Here is an 18148-nt window from a genome sequence, read left to right on the forward strand (position 1 = left end):
CACCAACATGTGCTCCTGTTTGTTCAGCCACCAGGGGCTGTGATTCAAATAAAGCAGGCACTTTTTTTAATGCACAAAAAAAATACAATTCTGCAGATGTTGGTAATCTGAAATAAAACAAAAAATGCTGGAAACACTCTGCAAATCAGAGTGTATCTATGGAGAAATGGGAAGAATGTTACATTTTCATTTCCATTTTCTGACCGATCATCTTGTAGGCAGCTTTTTTTCTTCCGCCCACATTGCCCTGCATCTTTCTGTGGTTTTCCATCCAGCAGGCAAAATTCATCTAAATGAACAGCCAGTTTATAAAAACCATGCCAGAGAAATCTTGACTTTCAAGCCTCTAGTTGGGAATGAAATATTCCTGTCTCAGTTCAGATTACCAAGTGACTTGAACACTGTTGGGGTCGGAGTTGTAGCTGTTCTGTTTCTTTTGAAATTCTGCACATTTTATATATCAGCTTATCTTCTTTTCAGAAAATTATGGTTCAGCCATTTTCTTTAGCCATGATTTGAGATCTGAATCACTAGGAATGAATTATTTTGCTTGTTTTTATTCAACATGGCACAGCTAAACAGACTATTTAACCTAGCAACAACCATGTAATCTTTTGTGTGCAAGTATACATGTGGAATTTAACAATAGTGCCTTTGTTAAATGTTTAGCCTAATTATTCAGAACTATGCACAAATTGGGCACAGCTATAGTTAACTTTGGAAGAAGGCAATATTTTTTTCCCATATCTTTGTTTTTCTCTCCCTTCATTCCTTTTCTGATGCCAGTGATTTGTGAAGTAAAGTTTCATGAGTGAGTAACCTATGTGCTTTTGTTCATGTGATCCTAACCATTGGGTGTTTGCCAATTAATCATTTGTGGTATTCATAGAAGCATAATATCCAGAAAATGTCACTGATGATGGCTGGGAGGCCTTCACTGCCTCCCCAGTGGAGATTGGATAGCTCTGGATAGGAATTAAATGTTGACCACTCTGATCTGGAAACAATCCATTGCACATCTGTGTGTTTGTTGATTGATCTTCCTGTGGAGGTCTAGGGGGCAGGATTCAATGTGTGCTCCTTTGTTTGTTTCCACCCCTGAGGTGGCAATTCATGCAGTTTTCGCATGGACAGTCAATGGTAGGCTATTTGGGGAGAGGTGTATATTTCTCTTTTTCAATCCCTCCAAGTCTGAAACTCAGCAGTGAAGTTGTGTTGCACAACTAAGTATCAGGATGCATTACTGGAGATGGGATTGGAGCTTGTAAGGGTGTTGACTTGGGCAAGTGTGCACCCTGCCGATCAGTGTTAGTTGCCTCTGCTGATGCAGGCGCTGGCTCTGGAAGGTGCTGGGCAAGGATTGAATATTCGAGATGTGAGCATGCGTGAATATTCTGAAGCTCTACTCGATTATTACCTTGGAGAATCAGGGAGTATTTATACAGAATTTTGTCATGGTATGAAATGGCTTTGCAAGAATCTATTAAAGTTTTATCTTTACACGGTGAGGCTGAAGTGAGTTTGGTGGGTCAGATGCCATTTTCTTGTTCTCTGCTCCCTCATTTTTGTTCTGACATGCTGAGGCCAGTTTAAATATTAGCACTGTTCAGACTGTGAGAGGCTAAGGTAGCTCAAATCAAGGATTGAAGTTGCAATCTTGTTGTCTATGTACTCATTACCAACGTCCCCTGTACTTTCCTTTTTTGATGATGTTGTGCACTGTCTATTCATTTGGTGCCTTTAAATTGTTTTGCTCAGCTGTATGTGTGCGTGCACAGTATCTTCAAGGGGACAACTTGTACGTGGCCTACACGATAACTGCCAGGTTGCTGCTTGGTTGTGCAGTTTGGAGCAATTATCAACTGAATCATCAAATGTGGGAAGAGGGTGTGTCACAATGTCTTCTGAGGAGAAATATATCTGGAAAAATATAAATCCATGTGCTGCTTAAAAGGAAGTGCTAATTGCTAATTTGGCTAAGTATCAAATGTTGATAGAGCTGTTGTATATAATTAAAAAGAACTTAGATCTACATTGTACCTTTCACATCCTCAGTACATCAAAAAGTAATTCGTTTGTATGTAACATGCTTTGGGATGTGTGGCCACTGTTGTAATGTCAAAAATGCAGTAGCTAATTTTCAAGTGGCTACCACAAACAGCGATGAGCTACATGATCAATTAGTCTGTTTTTGGTGGTAGAAGTTGGGGAATAAGTCTTGACCAGGACACAAGAGGAACACCCTTGCTCTGTTGCCATAGGATCTTTTTGTATTCACCCGAGAGACCAAATGGGATCTTGGTTTAACATCTCTTCAGAAAGATGGCAACTTTGACAATGCAGTACCAGTACTGCCAGTCTAAATATTTCAAACAGGTGAAAATTCAAAGTCCAGACCTCAATAAATGGTGACAGTTTGGAAACTGAGTGTTGAATCCTTTTAATTTTTTTATTTGCAGGTATGTGAATGGACATGCCAAGAAACACTATGAAGATGCTCAAATTAATTCCAACAACATTAAAAAGTCAGAAAAGCATGAAAAAGAGAAGTTGCAGCATGCAGTGTGTATGGATTGCAGCAGTTACAGCACCTATTGGTATGTGAAGGTCAAATATTAAATGTTAATGCAGGTTTGTAATAAGTTCTTCGAACTGCAGCACTTGGTGTGCCCTTTAATGTACGTTCCTTAAAATTTAAGGACCTGCTTCATTCTGGCCTTCAATGCTGAATAAAATTTGCCTTGATAAACCCAAGCAAGTACAAGGTGTAAATGTGGGTTTTAGCTGAAATGTTTAGGCTTTTCAGCAGCCTAAAAATCAAAGCACAGCTTGACTTTTGTCCCTTTTGAAATCTGCACTGAAGAAAAGAATGAATAAACTTGGATTCTATAGCACTGCATCATGTTCAAAAGCGTTTCAAAGCAAATAGGTGATGAGTTAGTTTTTCTGGTAGTGTTGGTTGAAGGGGAAATGATGGCCAGGAGACGATGAGAAATCTCAAACTTAGCCCTCAGCGGAGGTCTGATTATTGCCATTAAAATGGATTTCAGCACAGCCAGTTTGCACATGCACCAAGGTCTCTCAAGCCGTAAAATGGATATATGACTAGATAATGTTTTTGACTGTCAGATGAAGTTTGGCTAGGACAAGAAGATAATTTCTTGCTTTTTTACTTGGGTTAACATCTCACCTAAACAAAACACGTCACATAATGTAGCGCTCCTCTGGTACTTATCTCTATCTCTGAAATTTCCTAACATATTCAGTTTCTTTCTGACCCTGACCTCTTGTGCATCCCCCCCCCCTCGCCTCTTCACTAATCATAGGTAGCTGTACCTACTGTTGACTGGGTCCTACGGTCTGGAATTTTCCCCCTTTAAACTCATCATCTTCAAATCCCTGTCCTTAAAAGCCCACCTCTTTCACCAAGCTTTTCATCAGCCTGCCTATTAACTTCTTTGGCTTTGCATTTATTTTTGATTGTGTCTCTCTGAAGCACTTTTTTTCTATGTTAAATGTGGTAAGTAAATACAAGTTGTAAATCACACAGCAAAGTAAAAATTTATCACTAAAAATTTGAATGATCAGAATTCAAACCAAATAAATTTGAATGAAGTCTTTTTAATATATTAAGATTCTTGAAATTGGCTGCCCTGTTTCCCTGCAATTGTTTGGCTATGATATGTTTTGGGATAGTCTTCCCTTAGTCTGCTATATAAGATGAAAGTTTTTTTCTTTTCAGAAAAACTGAAAATGAATTTTTGGAATAGCAGTGTTGTGCAATGATAACGCAATGTTGCATTAACCATATTTGAAGAAGTGGTTGCTTCTGTTTAAATACTTACTTCTGGAAACAAAACCAAAAGCAGTGGTAGCTTTATCGTGGTGGTGACAAGACAGTTAAATGTCAGCTTTAGATCTGTGATGGTGTTCTTGGTTCGCCCAGCATCAGCTGATACCTACAGGTACTGCCCCACACATCTCAGCAGTAATTTGCATCCAAATACTCTTTGTCTGAGATCTGTTATTCCAAAGCTCTTGCTAAGACTTGATGTCAATTTTGCTTTCTTTAAGCTATTGAACTCCTTTGTAGACTGCACCTCTGCTCTGTCCTCAGGTGATTTTTCTCAGGGCTTTCGAGTATGCTTCTGCAGTGAGGTTTTCCTTCCTTCAACTGAGTACAGTACGGTCCTAGGGGAGGGAGGTTTGTCCGTTTTAATATTCTCATGTGTCTGACTGAGCTTGTGTTTTCACCTGTCCCAGTAACAAAGGTGTTTTGCAGTATTCTTGACTGGCTAGGGGCAGACTAGATGATCGTACAATTACTGCATTGTAGGCTTCTGTTGCTGCTAGCTCAATGACTTGATTCAATTTATGTAGTGAAGGCACCTTTGTGAAATTTTTGCTTTACAGGTGCTGCATATTCTTCCTACATTACATCTAGCTTGGATTGCAAATGAAATCCCAGAGTTTCAGTGGCTCTGCTGAGAGAAATGTGTAGCATTGCTCCCTTTTCCAGAACTGGGAATTGACTCCAGCTATGTATCCTCATTTGTAATGGTTTTTAAAAAAAAAAAGACAAGCCAAATTTGTGCTGCTGCATTTGTTCAACAGGAGCACTGACACTCTTACGTGTCCTTTTCTCCTCTCCTGATTGTTTTTGGGAATTTTGGTGCCCCAGTCATTGAGTGCAGCAAAGAGAAGAGTCAGGATAAGAAAGGTCCAGGGAGCACACCATAATTGCTTTCAAATCTCTATTATCAGTGATCTTTACTTGCAACAATTCAACATTGCACAAGATGAGAGGAGGAAGTGAAGTCCTGATGTCATTCTTTTGACTGTACTTCCGAATCACTTAAATTAAAAATAGGAACTGGAAATCTGTCTTGGGTATTTTGCTGTATAGGATGAGGCATCTGATGTGGAAAAATGAAGTGTAAACCTATTTGGAGTATTGGCATCCCTGCATTATATAACTATCATTGGGGGTCTGAGGAGTTTTTTTCTTTATTCTTTCATTGTCACTGCCGGGGCCATCAACCCCAACTGAACTGAATGGCTTGCTAGGCCATTTCAGAGGTCAGTTAATAGTCTGGAGTCACATGCAGATCAGACCAGGTAAAGATGGCAGATTTCCTTCCCTAAAGGGCATTAGTTAACCAGATGGGTTTTTACCGATGATAGTTGTCATTGTCACCATTACTGAGACTAGCTTTAGATTCCAAGTTTATTAATGGCATTTAAATTCCACCAGCTTCCATGGTGAGATTTGAACCCATGTCTCCAGACCATTAGCCTGGGCCTCTGGATTACTTGTCCATGGACATTGCCACTACACTCCAGTCTCCCCTGCCCTGTTAACACTGTCATTAGGCAGGATTTCAGGTTGATACCTTATGAATATTCTAATTGGTCAGTGCTGCCATTTTTCATTTGAGGAGATGGATGTTTTGCAGATATTGGCAAGTCACTGAATAAACAATGGTGGAATATGACTTCAGAGTTAATACAAAGTAAACTTGAACTGCTTCTTATGAATTTAATTAACTTGAAAGACAGTCAGTTAAAATTATAAAATCAGCATTTTCTCCAATTTCCATCTTCCCCGCATGCATTTGGGATTTCAAATTTCTCTTTGAAAACTTCACAAAAGGGCTTACCATGTGCACTAGAAATATGCAGTTTATTGTTGAAGTATATATTTTAGAAAATCTCAACCCCACACAATTACATCATTTGCTTCAGGCTGCCAGTAATCTTGGTGCATCTTCATCTGTTGCCTGTTTGAATATGCCATGAGGCCAGTCTTTATTGCATTTAATATTACATACAACTTGCCTTTTCTGCTATATATAGTTACTGCTAAATATATAGAATTTTCATCAATAAAATAACAACGTAAAGTGAAAGGAGATTATTTGTCACTTGATTTATGTTTAAAAGTTGTATCTTTCTTTCTACAATCTTGCATCTTTGAACACTTCAGCCCTGGATTTCTTGGCTTGCATTTACGTCACACTTTGTGCTGATTTTCTTTACATCAGAAACCCGTGTCGAGTGTTTCTGCCACTGTTGGGCAAATGTATTTGAATGCTGTCTTCTGCCATGGCACTTCACTCTTGAGCGTCTTGTCTCTTCTAGATTTTCTCGTCCTTTATTATGCAAGGGTGTGCTAATTTTGGAGACCATTCCAGCTGCTTAGTCCTTCTAGATGTGTATGATTTGGGGGAAGTGGGTGGGTGGGTGCGCAGGGCCAAAAAAACATTTGAGTGCATTGAGACTGCTAGCATTTTGTTCGAAATAATGCAGGTCTCTTAAAAACATTTTTAAAAGTGGCAAAAGGTTTGCGAAGATGTACCTTGGAAGCAGCACAAAAGATCAAGGCAATGCACATGCCTTGGCATAAAACTAATATAAATCAGTTATGCAAGAATTTCCTCAGGAAAGAAAAGGGGCAAACTCCACTTGTAGTTATGTCAAAAGTTTCCAAGAAAGTGCAGGCCTTCCTGTCGTCCCTTTCCATTATAAATATTTTCCTCTGTCTGCATTTTTAATGGAGATGACCTTTGTCAACTTATTGTGCTGTAATTGTATTCTGCTGCCAGTGGACATGGAAATGATGACAAGTTACAATAAAGTAAAGCTGGAATTCATGACTTTAAAAATGTGGACCAAATTCCATCTGCATATTCTGGCTCAGTTACCCCTGCTCTTTGCTCCGGGTGACTCATGGTCTTGACTTCCTGTACCCATTGCTGCAGGAGGTGAACTATTTTATCAAGTGATGTACAATCAAATGTGTAAGGGTCAATAATGTTGAGAAGAAAAGAGACACCTACTTTTTAAAAATGTGTAATCTGTTTTTTGCTTCTAGTTACAGATGTGATGATTTTGTGGTGAATGATACCAAGATGGGCCTGGTTCAGAGGGTCAGAGAGCATCTACAGAACTTGGAGAAGTATGTGTGAATAAGATAATGGCACTACTATAATCACTTGACTGTTCTGAGGTTTATTTTCTAGACTAGTTTATCTGTCTTTAGATGCAGGTTTTGGAAATCAAAAAATGCAGAGTTCAGAAAAGGTTTCGGTATGGCTCGCCAAAGTAAGGTCTTGAGACAATATAGCTTGCAAGAGAAGTATAGCTTGTAACAGAAGTAATGCCAACTTGTGTAATTCCTTTGCTTTACTCAGTTCAGTTCCCATCAGCTTGTCCTGGTTAAAAAGGCTAAAGTCACAGGTAATGACTCTCCCATATTGGTGCTCTGACAGCAGCACCTCCTGAACAATTGATTTCAGATTCTGTGAGAAATGCCACTGTGAAAAGTTCCCACTGGGGTGAAAATTTCACCACCTACAGAGTTGTAGTTTTATTCATTTTGTATCAAAGTGGGATATCTTGCCGAGTTAAGTTTCTCATTGAAAGCAGTTTTTGCTAATCTTGGGGGGATATGTTTACTGGTAGGCAGAGAACACATTTATGGCCAAATGTACTGTTGGCCTGGATAATTGCTTTCATTTGAAGTCTTAAACAAAAGGAAAAGAACAAGTATTTAATTTGGTTTCTGTTGAATTTATATTTTCTATTTAAAAGTAAACATTTTAATTCTAGATAATACTCCAGCCTCAGCAGTAATGTCATATTTTGTAATTTAGTACTTTTTAGGTAGTTTAATTTTTATTTTAGTGGAAATGTTGTATTAAAGGTTTTGTTTTGTGGCAAGGATAGGTGGGTGTGGAATGTAAATACGAACTTGCACTTATAAAGTACCTTATCTTGTGTTGCAAGCTTCTGAAAGTCTTGCATAAGAACAAGAAATAGCAGGAGTAGACCTTATGACCCTTAGATCCTCTTCCACTAGCCAGTAAAGATCATGGTTGAACTTTCAACCCACTCCACTTTCCCAATGTAATCCCATATCTCTTAATTCCCTTAGTTTCCAAAAACATTGACCTCAGCCTCAGAATGTAGGCAGTGAAGGAAGCATTTACAACCCTCTGGAGTAGAGAATTCCAAAGAATCACCATCCTCTGAGTGAAGAAATTTCTCCACATCTCATACTTAAATGATTGCCCCCTTATATTGAGAACCCTTGTTTTAGATTTTCCAGCCTCTCAGCATCCATCCTGTAAAGCCCTCTAAGAATTCGTTATATTTCAATGAGATTGCCTCTTCTCCTACTAAATGCCAGGGAGTAAAAACCTATTCTATTCAATCTCTCTTCAAAGAACAGACCCCTCATTCAAGGAATCAGTTTAATGAACCTTTGCATACCCTCTAAGGCGAGTATATCCATCATCTGGTACAGAGACCAAATCCATACACAGTATTCCAGGTGTGGCCTCACCAAAGCCCTGGATAATTGCTGCAAGACTTCTTTACTCTTTAACCTCTTGCAATTAAAGGCCAACATGCTTTTTCAGAAGCAAAATATCATGAATGTTGGAAATCTGAAATAAAAACAGAAAATACAGGAAATAATCAACACATCAGGCAATATCTGTGAAGAGAGAAACAGAGTTAACATTTCAGGTCTGCTAGTTGTATTTTTTCTCATTTCTTTGTTTATTCTTTTCCTTTGCATTCAGACCACTGCTATCCAGCCATTCACGCCTCATCTGGTTGCATTTTTGGTTCCTTTTAACTATTACCACATCCTTTTGTTAAGCCCAATCAATTGTGCCTTTTTTTTTGAGGCGATTGTGATGGGTATGCAAGCCTGATAGCTTTTTATAGAATCACAGTGGATGCAGTACAGGAGGCCAGTCGGCCTGTTGTGTTTGTGCTGGCTCTCTGCAAGAGCAATTCACCTAGTGCCACTACTACACCTCTTCCCCATTGACCTACTAATTCTTCTTTTATAGATATAAATCCAATTCCCTTTTGAAAGCTATGATTAAATCTGTCGTCTCCACACTCTCAGTGCATTCCAGGCCCTAACCACTCGCTGCATAAAAAAAAGATTTTCCTCATGTCATCATTACATCTTTTGCCAATTACCTTCATTCTGAGCCCTCTGGTTCTGGATTCTTCCACCAATGGGAATCATTTCTCCCCATCTACTCTGTCTAATTCCCCACATGATTTTGAACACCTTTATCAAATTTCCTCTAAACCTTCTCTTCTAGGAAAGCAGTCCTAGCATCTCCAGTCTTTCTTCATAGCTGAAGTTCCTCATCCCTAGAACCATTTTTGTGAATCTTTGCCACACCCTCTCTAATGCCTTCGCATTCTTCCTAAATCACGGTGCCCCTTTAGAATTATACCCTTGATTTTATATTGTGTCTCTGCGTTCTTCCTACCAAAATGAATCACTTTGTGTTTCACTGTGTAAATTTAATCTGCCACTTGTCCGTCAGTTCCACCAATCTGCCTGTCCTTTTCAAGTTTAACACTGTCCCCCTTGTGGTCCACAATACTTCCAGGTTTTGTGTCATCAGAAAATTTTGAAATTGTGCCATGTACACCAAAGTTTAGGTCTTTAAGATTTATCAGGAAGAGCAGGGGTCCTAATGCCGATCCTTGAGGGACCACGTTATAAGGCTTCTTCCAGCCTGACAAACCGTTCACCGTTACTCTGTTCCCTCTCATTCAGCCAATTTCATATGTTGCTACTGTCCTTTTATTCCATAAGCTCTAACTTTGCTCACATCTGTTGTGCAGCACTTTATTAAATGCCTTTTGGATAACTCTTTCTCCAGCACTACAGTATTCCCCTTGATCAATACTACTGCCCCTCCCCCTTTTTTTCCTTTCCTATCTACTCTGAAGACCTTGTGTCCAGGCATATTTGATATCCAGTCCTGCCCTTTGAACCAGGTTTTCCCATGCGGCTATCTGCAGCTTGCCAACCTTATTTACCACACTCTGCACATTCGCATAAATGCACAGTAACTCTAATTTAGACTTCATTACCTTTGCTCTTACTCTGACCCCTGACTCTGACTTTCACATTTCCTACTCTAGCGCTATCTGTGTGCCCCAGTTAATTCTCTATGTACCTTGGCGCCTCTCTAGTATTACTTCATGGTTTCCACACCACTTCTAAGTTAATGTAAACCCTTCCCTGCAAGGGGAGTATAAATTGCCCTGCAATGAAATTGGTCCTGGCTCTGTTTAGGTGCGATCTGTCTGGCCTGTACAGGCTCTCTCCTCCCTTAGAACTGGCCCTAAATCTCAGGAATCTAAAGCCTTCCTCCCATTTGCACCAACTCTCCAGCCATACATTCATCTGCTTTATCAGCCTATTTCTATACTTGCACACGGTACCGTGAGTTATTATTCTTTCGGGGATGTGGGCGCCACTGGTAAGTCTGCATTTGTTGCCCATGTCTAATTGCTCTTGAACTGAGTGGCTTGCTAGGCCATTTCAGAGGGCAGTTAAGTACATTGCAGCGGGTCTGGAGTCATGTGTAGCCCAGAGTTCCTTCCCTAAAGGGCTTTAGTGAGCCAGATGGGTTTTTACATCAATTGATAGTCTCATGGTCACCATCACTGAGACCAGCTTTATATTCCAAACTTTTTAATTGAATTCAAATTCCACCAGCTGCTATAGTGGGGTTTGAACCCATGTCCCTGGCCTGGACTTCTGGATTACTAGTCCAGTGACGTTACCACTGCACCATCATCTCCTCCCACCCAGTAATGTCCCAGTAATCCGATGATTGCTACTTTTGAGATCCTGCTTCCTAATTTCCTACCCAACTCCCGAAATCCTGACTGCAGGACCATATCTCTCTTTCTACTTAGGTTGTTGGTAGCAATGTGGACCATGACCACTGGCTATTGACCCTCCCCCCTCAATGTTCTGTGGCCATTCAGCGACATCCTTGGCCCTGGGATGAGGGAGGCAACACACCTTCCTGGATTCACGTCTACAGCTGCAGAAACGTTTGTATGTACCCCTGTCAAATCTCCTTTTGCTATTGCTCTTCCAGTCTTGGTGACCCCCAGTATAGCCGAGGCAGTTGTACGACCATGGACTTGGCTCTGGCTGCACTCCCCAGATGAACCATCACTTTCGCAGTATTCGGAACTGAATACTGGTTGGAGAGTGGGATATGCTCTGGAGACTCTTGTACAAGCCTAGTCATTCTTGACTCGTGGTCACCCATTCCTTCATTCCCTGCATACCCTTAAGCTGTGGATTGACCACATCTATAAATGTGCTATTCACAAAGCTCTCAACTTGTGGATGCTAACCACTTCAACACAAGTGGGAGAAGAGAAGCATTAAATTCTGGAATAGCACACTTGGAGTCCTACATTTGTGTTGTTACATTGATATTTAATTTGCCATCGGCGATTTTTAAATAGCATCAGCCACGTGTATCTGAAGTTTGAACCATAATGATGCCATTCTTGACTTTGCATCCATTATTGTGATTTCTGATTGTATTCCCTGGGCGCAGTAAAATATGGCCATGATACACATGGCTCTCTAACTAGTATCTCTAATACCAGTTAGAGATCATAAACCTAATACGACACCCAACATATTATCTGATTAGAAAATTGTCCATAATTATGTGCCTGGATTGTGGTGTTACTGTTCTGTTATTGATCTTCATTTAAACCCCTGTGTTGCAATGTTCCTGCTAAGCTGCATGGGTATGTGGCTGTGAAAAAGCCAGGAAGGTGCCACATAGGATTTGTTCTGTGATAAATACTGTGTGCGCCTGGTTGCATAAAAAATTTAAAGGGACCGCACATAGTGGGGAAAAACTGGCTACACACAAGAAATACACTTTAAAGGATGAGTGGTGTGTTTCTGTATTGATCTTTTAGAATACCAGCCCCAATAATTAACCACCTTCACCTTAGTGTCTGCTGAAAATAACCGACTGATACATTTGTTTGTGTCAAAAAGATTCAGTTGGTCCAGTTATGAATGGCTGGAGTGGTACCTCCATCAATTGAGAGCAAACCTGGAATTGTGTACAGACTGGCTTTTAGTTCTCCATTTGGGTCTTGCCCCATCAGGAGTCTGGAGAAGGAAATATCTCTCTAATGTATTTCCCTCACAAAGGAGTGGAGAACCAAGCTGATACTAATATTTCTTTACTGGTTGTGTAAGCCCGGCTCCAAACTTATGTTGAAATCTTCATTGACTTTTCCTGACAGTTAAGAGTTTTCTCACCTTGTACTCTCCAGTCTTTAGTTAGGCCTCCATGGTCTGCCACTGCATAGGAAGATGTGAAAAGCCAGGGATGAGAAAAGGCCTTTTGATCCGTTAAAACCAATCCCTTTAAAGCATGCATTTGCCATCCAGAAAACACCCTATTTAAAAAGGCCTATAGCTGCAAATAGAAAAGATCTGCACTTATGTCTGTTTTAGAGGAATCTACCACAATGTGTGAAAATAGTATCACCCTAACTACAGAGCCGACCTGGGGAAGTCGATAGCTATTCCTGTAGGCCATATGCAACAACTCCATTCATTTCCTTTCTCCCCACTTTCCCAACTTTGGAAGACGCTCAGTTGCAGAATATTTGCAAACGGCTTGTTGACAAAAAAGTAAATGTACATATTTTTTGAACTAGACTTTTTTTGGTATTAAATGAAGTCCCCTGACCTGAAGCACGCGTAGTCCTTGACCCAGAGTATTATTATTTTTATCGGCTTTGGTGATTGCCAGAAAAGCAAGTGAACTGTACGCTCTGAGCTGTTCCCTTATTTGACAGGAAGGCAGTGATCAGACATCACAGTAAATTCCTCCAGGGTCATGCCTGAATTCTGTCTGATTTGGGCAATCAGCTGTGTCCATTTCTTCCAACCCTCAAATCTGGTGTGTGAATGTTTGGGAGATAGCCTGATGCATTTTCATCAGAGCCAGTTAACTGGCTGTTTTGCCATCGAAGAGACATTGTGTTGTAAAGGCAAGAAATGTAAATCATAGTGATTTCGCTTTATTCTTGCACCCCTAGTCATGCTTCTGAATAATTATGTTACCCATAATGTAGAAAGGAAGGGCGTTACTCTAAAAGAATGTGTACTGTATTGAAAGGTGAGCCTCCCTTGCTTTCTGTAGAGAGACTGATAGCCTCATCCACTGAAGGAGATGATTTGATAAAACCTTTCACAATATGATGCATTAGATTGAGGGGCAGCAGGTATTGAGTTTATATTAAAACATTTTGTGGCATTGTTTGATGTATACACTTTAATAGAGTTATTGCACAGGATTGGGAGACAGAATTGCATCTGAGAATCATTTTTCAATTGCATACATTCTACCAGAAGAAAATTAAACCCTTGTTCCTATAAAGTGCACTGGACATCATCTTTTTCTCTTTAATCTTGAATGTTATCACAAAAGACGGCAGTAGATTATCAAGCATGTTTTGATTTATGTTCTTCATTACTTCAGCAACATAGCTATAGTTCGTGTCCATGTGAGAACGAAGTGTACTGAATGGGTCATTTATCCCTTAGGTTGCAATGTTGCAAGTCAAGAAGGAACTAATTTGAAAAAATACTGTTCTGTAGTTATTCATTTGATTCCATTTATGTACCGAGTGAAGAAAAATGTAGCCATATTTAGCTATGGGATCTATTAAACATTTAGGTATTTTGGTGGTCCTATTAAGAGTGCTTTATATCATCATCTCTTTGCAGCCATTTGGTCATTGGTTTTTACAAATATCCTATGCTAGTATTTAATTTACATGGTTTTAAAAAAATAGATGTTTCATTGCATACATTATAGTGTGCACTATTCATGAATTTAAATGTCTCATGTTCACTCCCCTGTGCGCGCCCTCCCCCTCACCCCTGGCGCGCGTGCATCCCCCTGCCCCCAGCGCGCACATGTCCCCTCGCCCCCAGCGCGCCCGTCCTTGACCCCAGCACGCGCGCGTCCTTCCCTCCCCCCTCGCCAATCAAGCTGGCTGCTTTATCCTGGAGGGTGTTGAGCTTCTTGGGTATTGCTGGAGCTGCACTCATCTGGACAAGTGGAGAATGTTCCATCACACTCCTGACTTGTGTCTTGTAGATAGTGGGCAGGCTTTGGGGAGTCAGAATGTGAGTTAATCCTAGTCTCTGACCTGCTTTTGTCGCCACAGTGTTTATATGGCTTGTCCAGTTCAGTTCCTAGTCAATGGTAACCCACCAGGATGTTGATGGTGGGGGATTCAGCTATGGTAATGCCATTGAATGTCAAGGGTCAGTGGTTAGGTTCTCTCTTGTTGGAGATGGTCATTGGCTGGCACTTATGCGGCACGAATGTTACTTGCCACTTGTCAGCCCAAGCCTGGATATTGTCCAGGTCTTGCTGCATTTGGACATGGACTGCTTCAGTATCTGAGGAGCCGTGAATGGTGCTGAACATTGCGCAATCATCAGCGAACGCCCCCACCTCTGACCTTATGATGGAAGGAAGGTCATTGATGAAGCAGCTGAAGATGGTTGTGCCTAGGACACTACCCTGAGGAACTCCTGCAGTGATGCCATGAAACTGAGATGATTGACCTTCAACAACCACAACCATCTTCCTTTGTGCTAGGTATGACTCCAACCAGCAGAGTGTTAACCCTCTGGTTCCCATTGACTTCAGCTTTGCTAAGGCTCCTTGAGTGGCCACACTCGGTCAAATGCGTCCTTGATGCCAAAAGGGCAGTCACTCACTTCACCTCTGGAAATCAGCTCTTTTGTCCATGTATGAACCAATGCTGTAATAAGATCAGGAGCTGAGTGGCCCTGGTGAAACTCAAACTGAGCATCAGTGAGCAAGTTGTTGCTAAGCAAGTGCTGCTTGATAACACTGTTGATGACCCCTTCCATGACTTTACTGATGATCGAGAGTAGACTGATGGTGCGGTAATTGGCCAGATTGTAATTGTGGAAGCGATGTACATGGGCAATTTTCCACATTGCTGGGTAATTGCCAATATTGTAGCTGTGCTGGAACAACTTGGTTAGGGGCATGGCAAGTTCTGGAGCACAAGTCTTCAGTACTATTGCCAGAATATTTTCAGGGCCCATAGACTTTCATAACCTTTGCAGTGTCCAGTGCCTTCAGCCGTTTTTTGATATCGCGTGGAGTGCATTCAGTTGGCTGAAGATTGGCATCTGTGATGCTGAGGACCTCCGGGGGAGGCAGAGATGGATCATCAACTTGGAGCTTCTGGCTCAAAACTGTTGCTAATGCTTCAGCCTCCTTGTTTGCACTGATGTCCTGGGCTTGAGCTGTTTAATTGTCCTCCACCATTCATAAGATGTGGCAGGACTGCAAGGCTTGGATCTGCACTGTTGGTTGTGGAATTGCTTAGCTCTGCCTATCACTTGCTGCTTATCCTCTTTGGCATGCAAATAGTCCTGTGTTGTAGCTTTACCAGGTTGACACCTCATTTTTAGGTATGCCTGGTGCTGTTCCTGGCATATCCTCCTGCATTCTTCATTAAACCAGGTTGATCCCCTGGCTTGTTGGTAATGGTAGAGTGGGGGAAGTGCCAGGCCACGAGGTTACAGGTTTTGGTTGAGTACACTTCTGCTGCTGCTGATGGCCCACAGTGCCTCATGGTTGCTAAGTCTTGAATTGCTATATCTGTTCAAAATTTATCCCATTTAGCACGGTGGTAGTGCCACACAACACAATGGAGGGTATCCTCAATGCGAAGACGGGACTTGTGTCATCAAGGACTGTGCGGTGGTTACTCCTATCGATACTGTCATGGACAGATGCATCTGCAGCAGAAAGGTTGGTGAGAATGAGGTCAAGTATGTTTTTCCCTCTTGGTTCCCTCACCACCTGCCGAAGACCCAGTCTGGCAGCTATGTCCTTTAGGACTCGGCTGGCTTTGTCAGTCGTGGTGCTACCAAGCCGCTCTTGGTGATGGGCATTAAGGCCCTCATCCAGAACACAATCTGCGCCCTTGCCACCCTTGGTGCTTCCTCCAAGTGGTGCTCAACATAGAGGAGCACTGATTCATCAATACTCGGTAGGAGATTTCCTTGCCCATGTTTGAACTGATGCCATGAGACCTCATTGGGTCCAGATGTTGAGAACTCCCAGGGCAACTCCCTTCTGACTGTATACTAGTGGGACAGGGCATACCCAGGAATGATGATGGTGGTGTCTGGGGCATTATCTGTAAGGTATGATTCCATGAGTATTACTATGTCAGGCTTTGGTTTAACTACACTGTACGACAGCTGTCCCAATTTTGGCACAAGTCCCAGTTGTTAGTCGTATGGAGGACTTTGAAGGGTTGACAGGACTGAGTTTGTTGTTGTAGTTTCCGGTGCTTAGGTTGATGTTGGGTAGTCCGTCAGGTTTTATTCCTTTTAGACTTTGTAGCGGTTTGATACAACTGAGTGGCTTGCTAGGCCATTTCAGAGGGCAGTTAAGAGTCAACCACGTTTCTGTAGGTCTGGAGTTGCATGTAGGCCAGACCGGGTAAGGACAGCAGATTTCCTTCCCTAAAGGATATTCACGAACCAGATGGGTTTTTACGACAATGGTTGCATGCTCATCGTTAGTCTTCTGATTTTTATTAAATGCAAATTTTGCCATTTGCCTTGGTGGGATTTGAACCTGGATCCCTAGAGCATTACCCTGGGTCTCTGGATTACTAGTCCAGTGACAATACCACTACGCTACCACTGCAACTTCTGCTGATTTTTCTTCGTCCCAACTTTAGCAATGCGGAATCATATTTGGGTCAAGGCACACTATGATCTAAGTAAATTGTGTAAAGCACCCTAATGTTTAGCCCCCCAAAGCAGAACGGAAGTTTCAACAGAAGAGAGCTTGAAGAAGAAACGGGATGCAAAGCACCAAATAGAGAGAGATCATATAAACTGTGTACACAACTGTTGGTAGCAGATCTCATGTGGTTCACACTAGGTTGAAAGATTTGTTTCTGTATATGGGGAAAAAAGATAGGAATATTCTTGACCTAGTGTGACTGGAAGTAAATGTGTTGTGTGTGAAGTGTGCGTTGTGTGTTGTAATAATAAGGCATTTGACACAGTGCCACACAACAGACCTGTGAAAAAAGTTATTGCTCATGGAATAAAAGGGACAGTAGCAATGTGGATATAAAATTGGCTGAAAAATAGGAAGCTGAGAGTAATGGTCAATGGATATTTTTCCAGCTGGAGGAAGGTTTATAGTGGAGTTCCCCAAGGGTCGGTACTGGGACCTTTGTTTTCCTTGATATATGTTGATGTGCAAGGGACAATTTCAAAGTTTGAGGATGATACAAAGCTTGGGAGTGTTGTGAACTGCGAAGAGGACGGTGTGGAACTTCAAGATGACATAGACAAGTTGGTGGAGTGGGCAGATAGGTGGCAGATGAGTTTAATGCAGAGAAGTGAGGTGATGCATTTTTGTAGGAAGAGCATGGACAGACAATATAAAATAAAGGGTGGAATTTTGTAAGGGGTGCAGGAGCGGAAAGACCTGGGTGTATATGCACATAGATCGTTGAAGCTGGCAGAACAGTTGGAAAGTGCAGTTAATAAAGCATATAGTACCCTGGGCTTTATTAATAGGGGCATAGAGTACAAGAGCAAGGAGGTTATGCTGAATTTATATAAGACACTCAGACTGCAATATTGTCTGCAGTTCAGGGTGCTATAGGAAGAATATGAACACATTGGAGAGAGTGCAGAAGAGATTTACAAGAATGGTTCCAAAAATGCGAAACTTCAGCCACGAGGATAGATTGGAGAGGCTGGGACTGTTCTCTTTGGAGAGAAGGCTAAGAAGAGTTTTGATAGAGATGTTCAAAATCATGAGGGGACTGGACAGAGTTGACAAGGAGAAGCTGTTCCCGCTCATAAAAGGATCAAGGATGAGAGGGCACAGATTTAAAGTGATTTACAAAAGAACCAAATGTGACATGAGAAAAAAACTTTTTCACACAGTGAGTGGCTCTGGTCTGAAATGCACTGCCTGGAAGTGTGGTCGGGGCAGGTTCAATTGAGGCATTCAGGAGGGCATTAGATGATTATTTGAATAGAAACAATGTGCAAGGGTACAGGGAAAAGACAGGGTAATGGACTAGGCTATGATGCTCATTTGGAGAGCTGGTGCAGACACAATGGGCCGAATGGCCTCCTGTCTCGTTAAAATTCTGCGATAATACTGTTAGAGCTGAGTCCAAACTGTTGCTCTTTATGCCTTATTTAGGTCAGATTCTA

At 41.5% G+C, this 18148-nt stretch overlaps 1 protein-coding gene across 4 annotated transcripts in view; it reads left to right on the forward strand.

Moving 5' to 3' along the window:
* usp3 (ubiquitin specific peptidase 3) overlaps positions 1–18148 on the forward strand; it is a 97335-nt gene that overhangs the window by 23718 nt on the left and 55469 nt on the right. For 3 of the 4 annotated variants that reach the window (XM_078532499.1, XM_078532502.1, XM_078532501.1), the window contains exons 3-4: positions 2460–2597; positions 6875–6958. In XM_078532499.1, the coding sequence (XP_078388625.1) occupies positions 2460–2597; positions 6875–6958 (222 nt within the window). The remainder of the gene's footprint in view (positions 1–2459; positions 2598–6874; positions 6959–18148) is intronic. The other variant, XM_078532500.1, reaches the window with a different exon arrangement.

This window comes from Cetorhinus maximus, chromosome 30 (genome assembly GCF_964194155.1).
Source record: "Cetorhinus maximus chromosome 30, sCetMax3.hap1.1, whole genome shotgun sequence".
Taxonomy (NCBI): domain Eukaryota; kingdom Metazoa; phylum Chordata; class Chondrichthyes; order Lamniformes; family Cetorhinidae; genus Cetorhinus; species Cetorhinus maximus.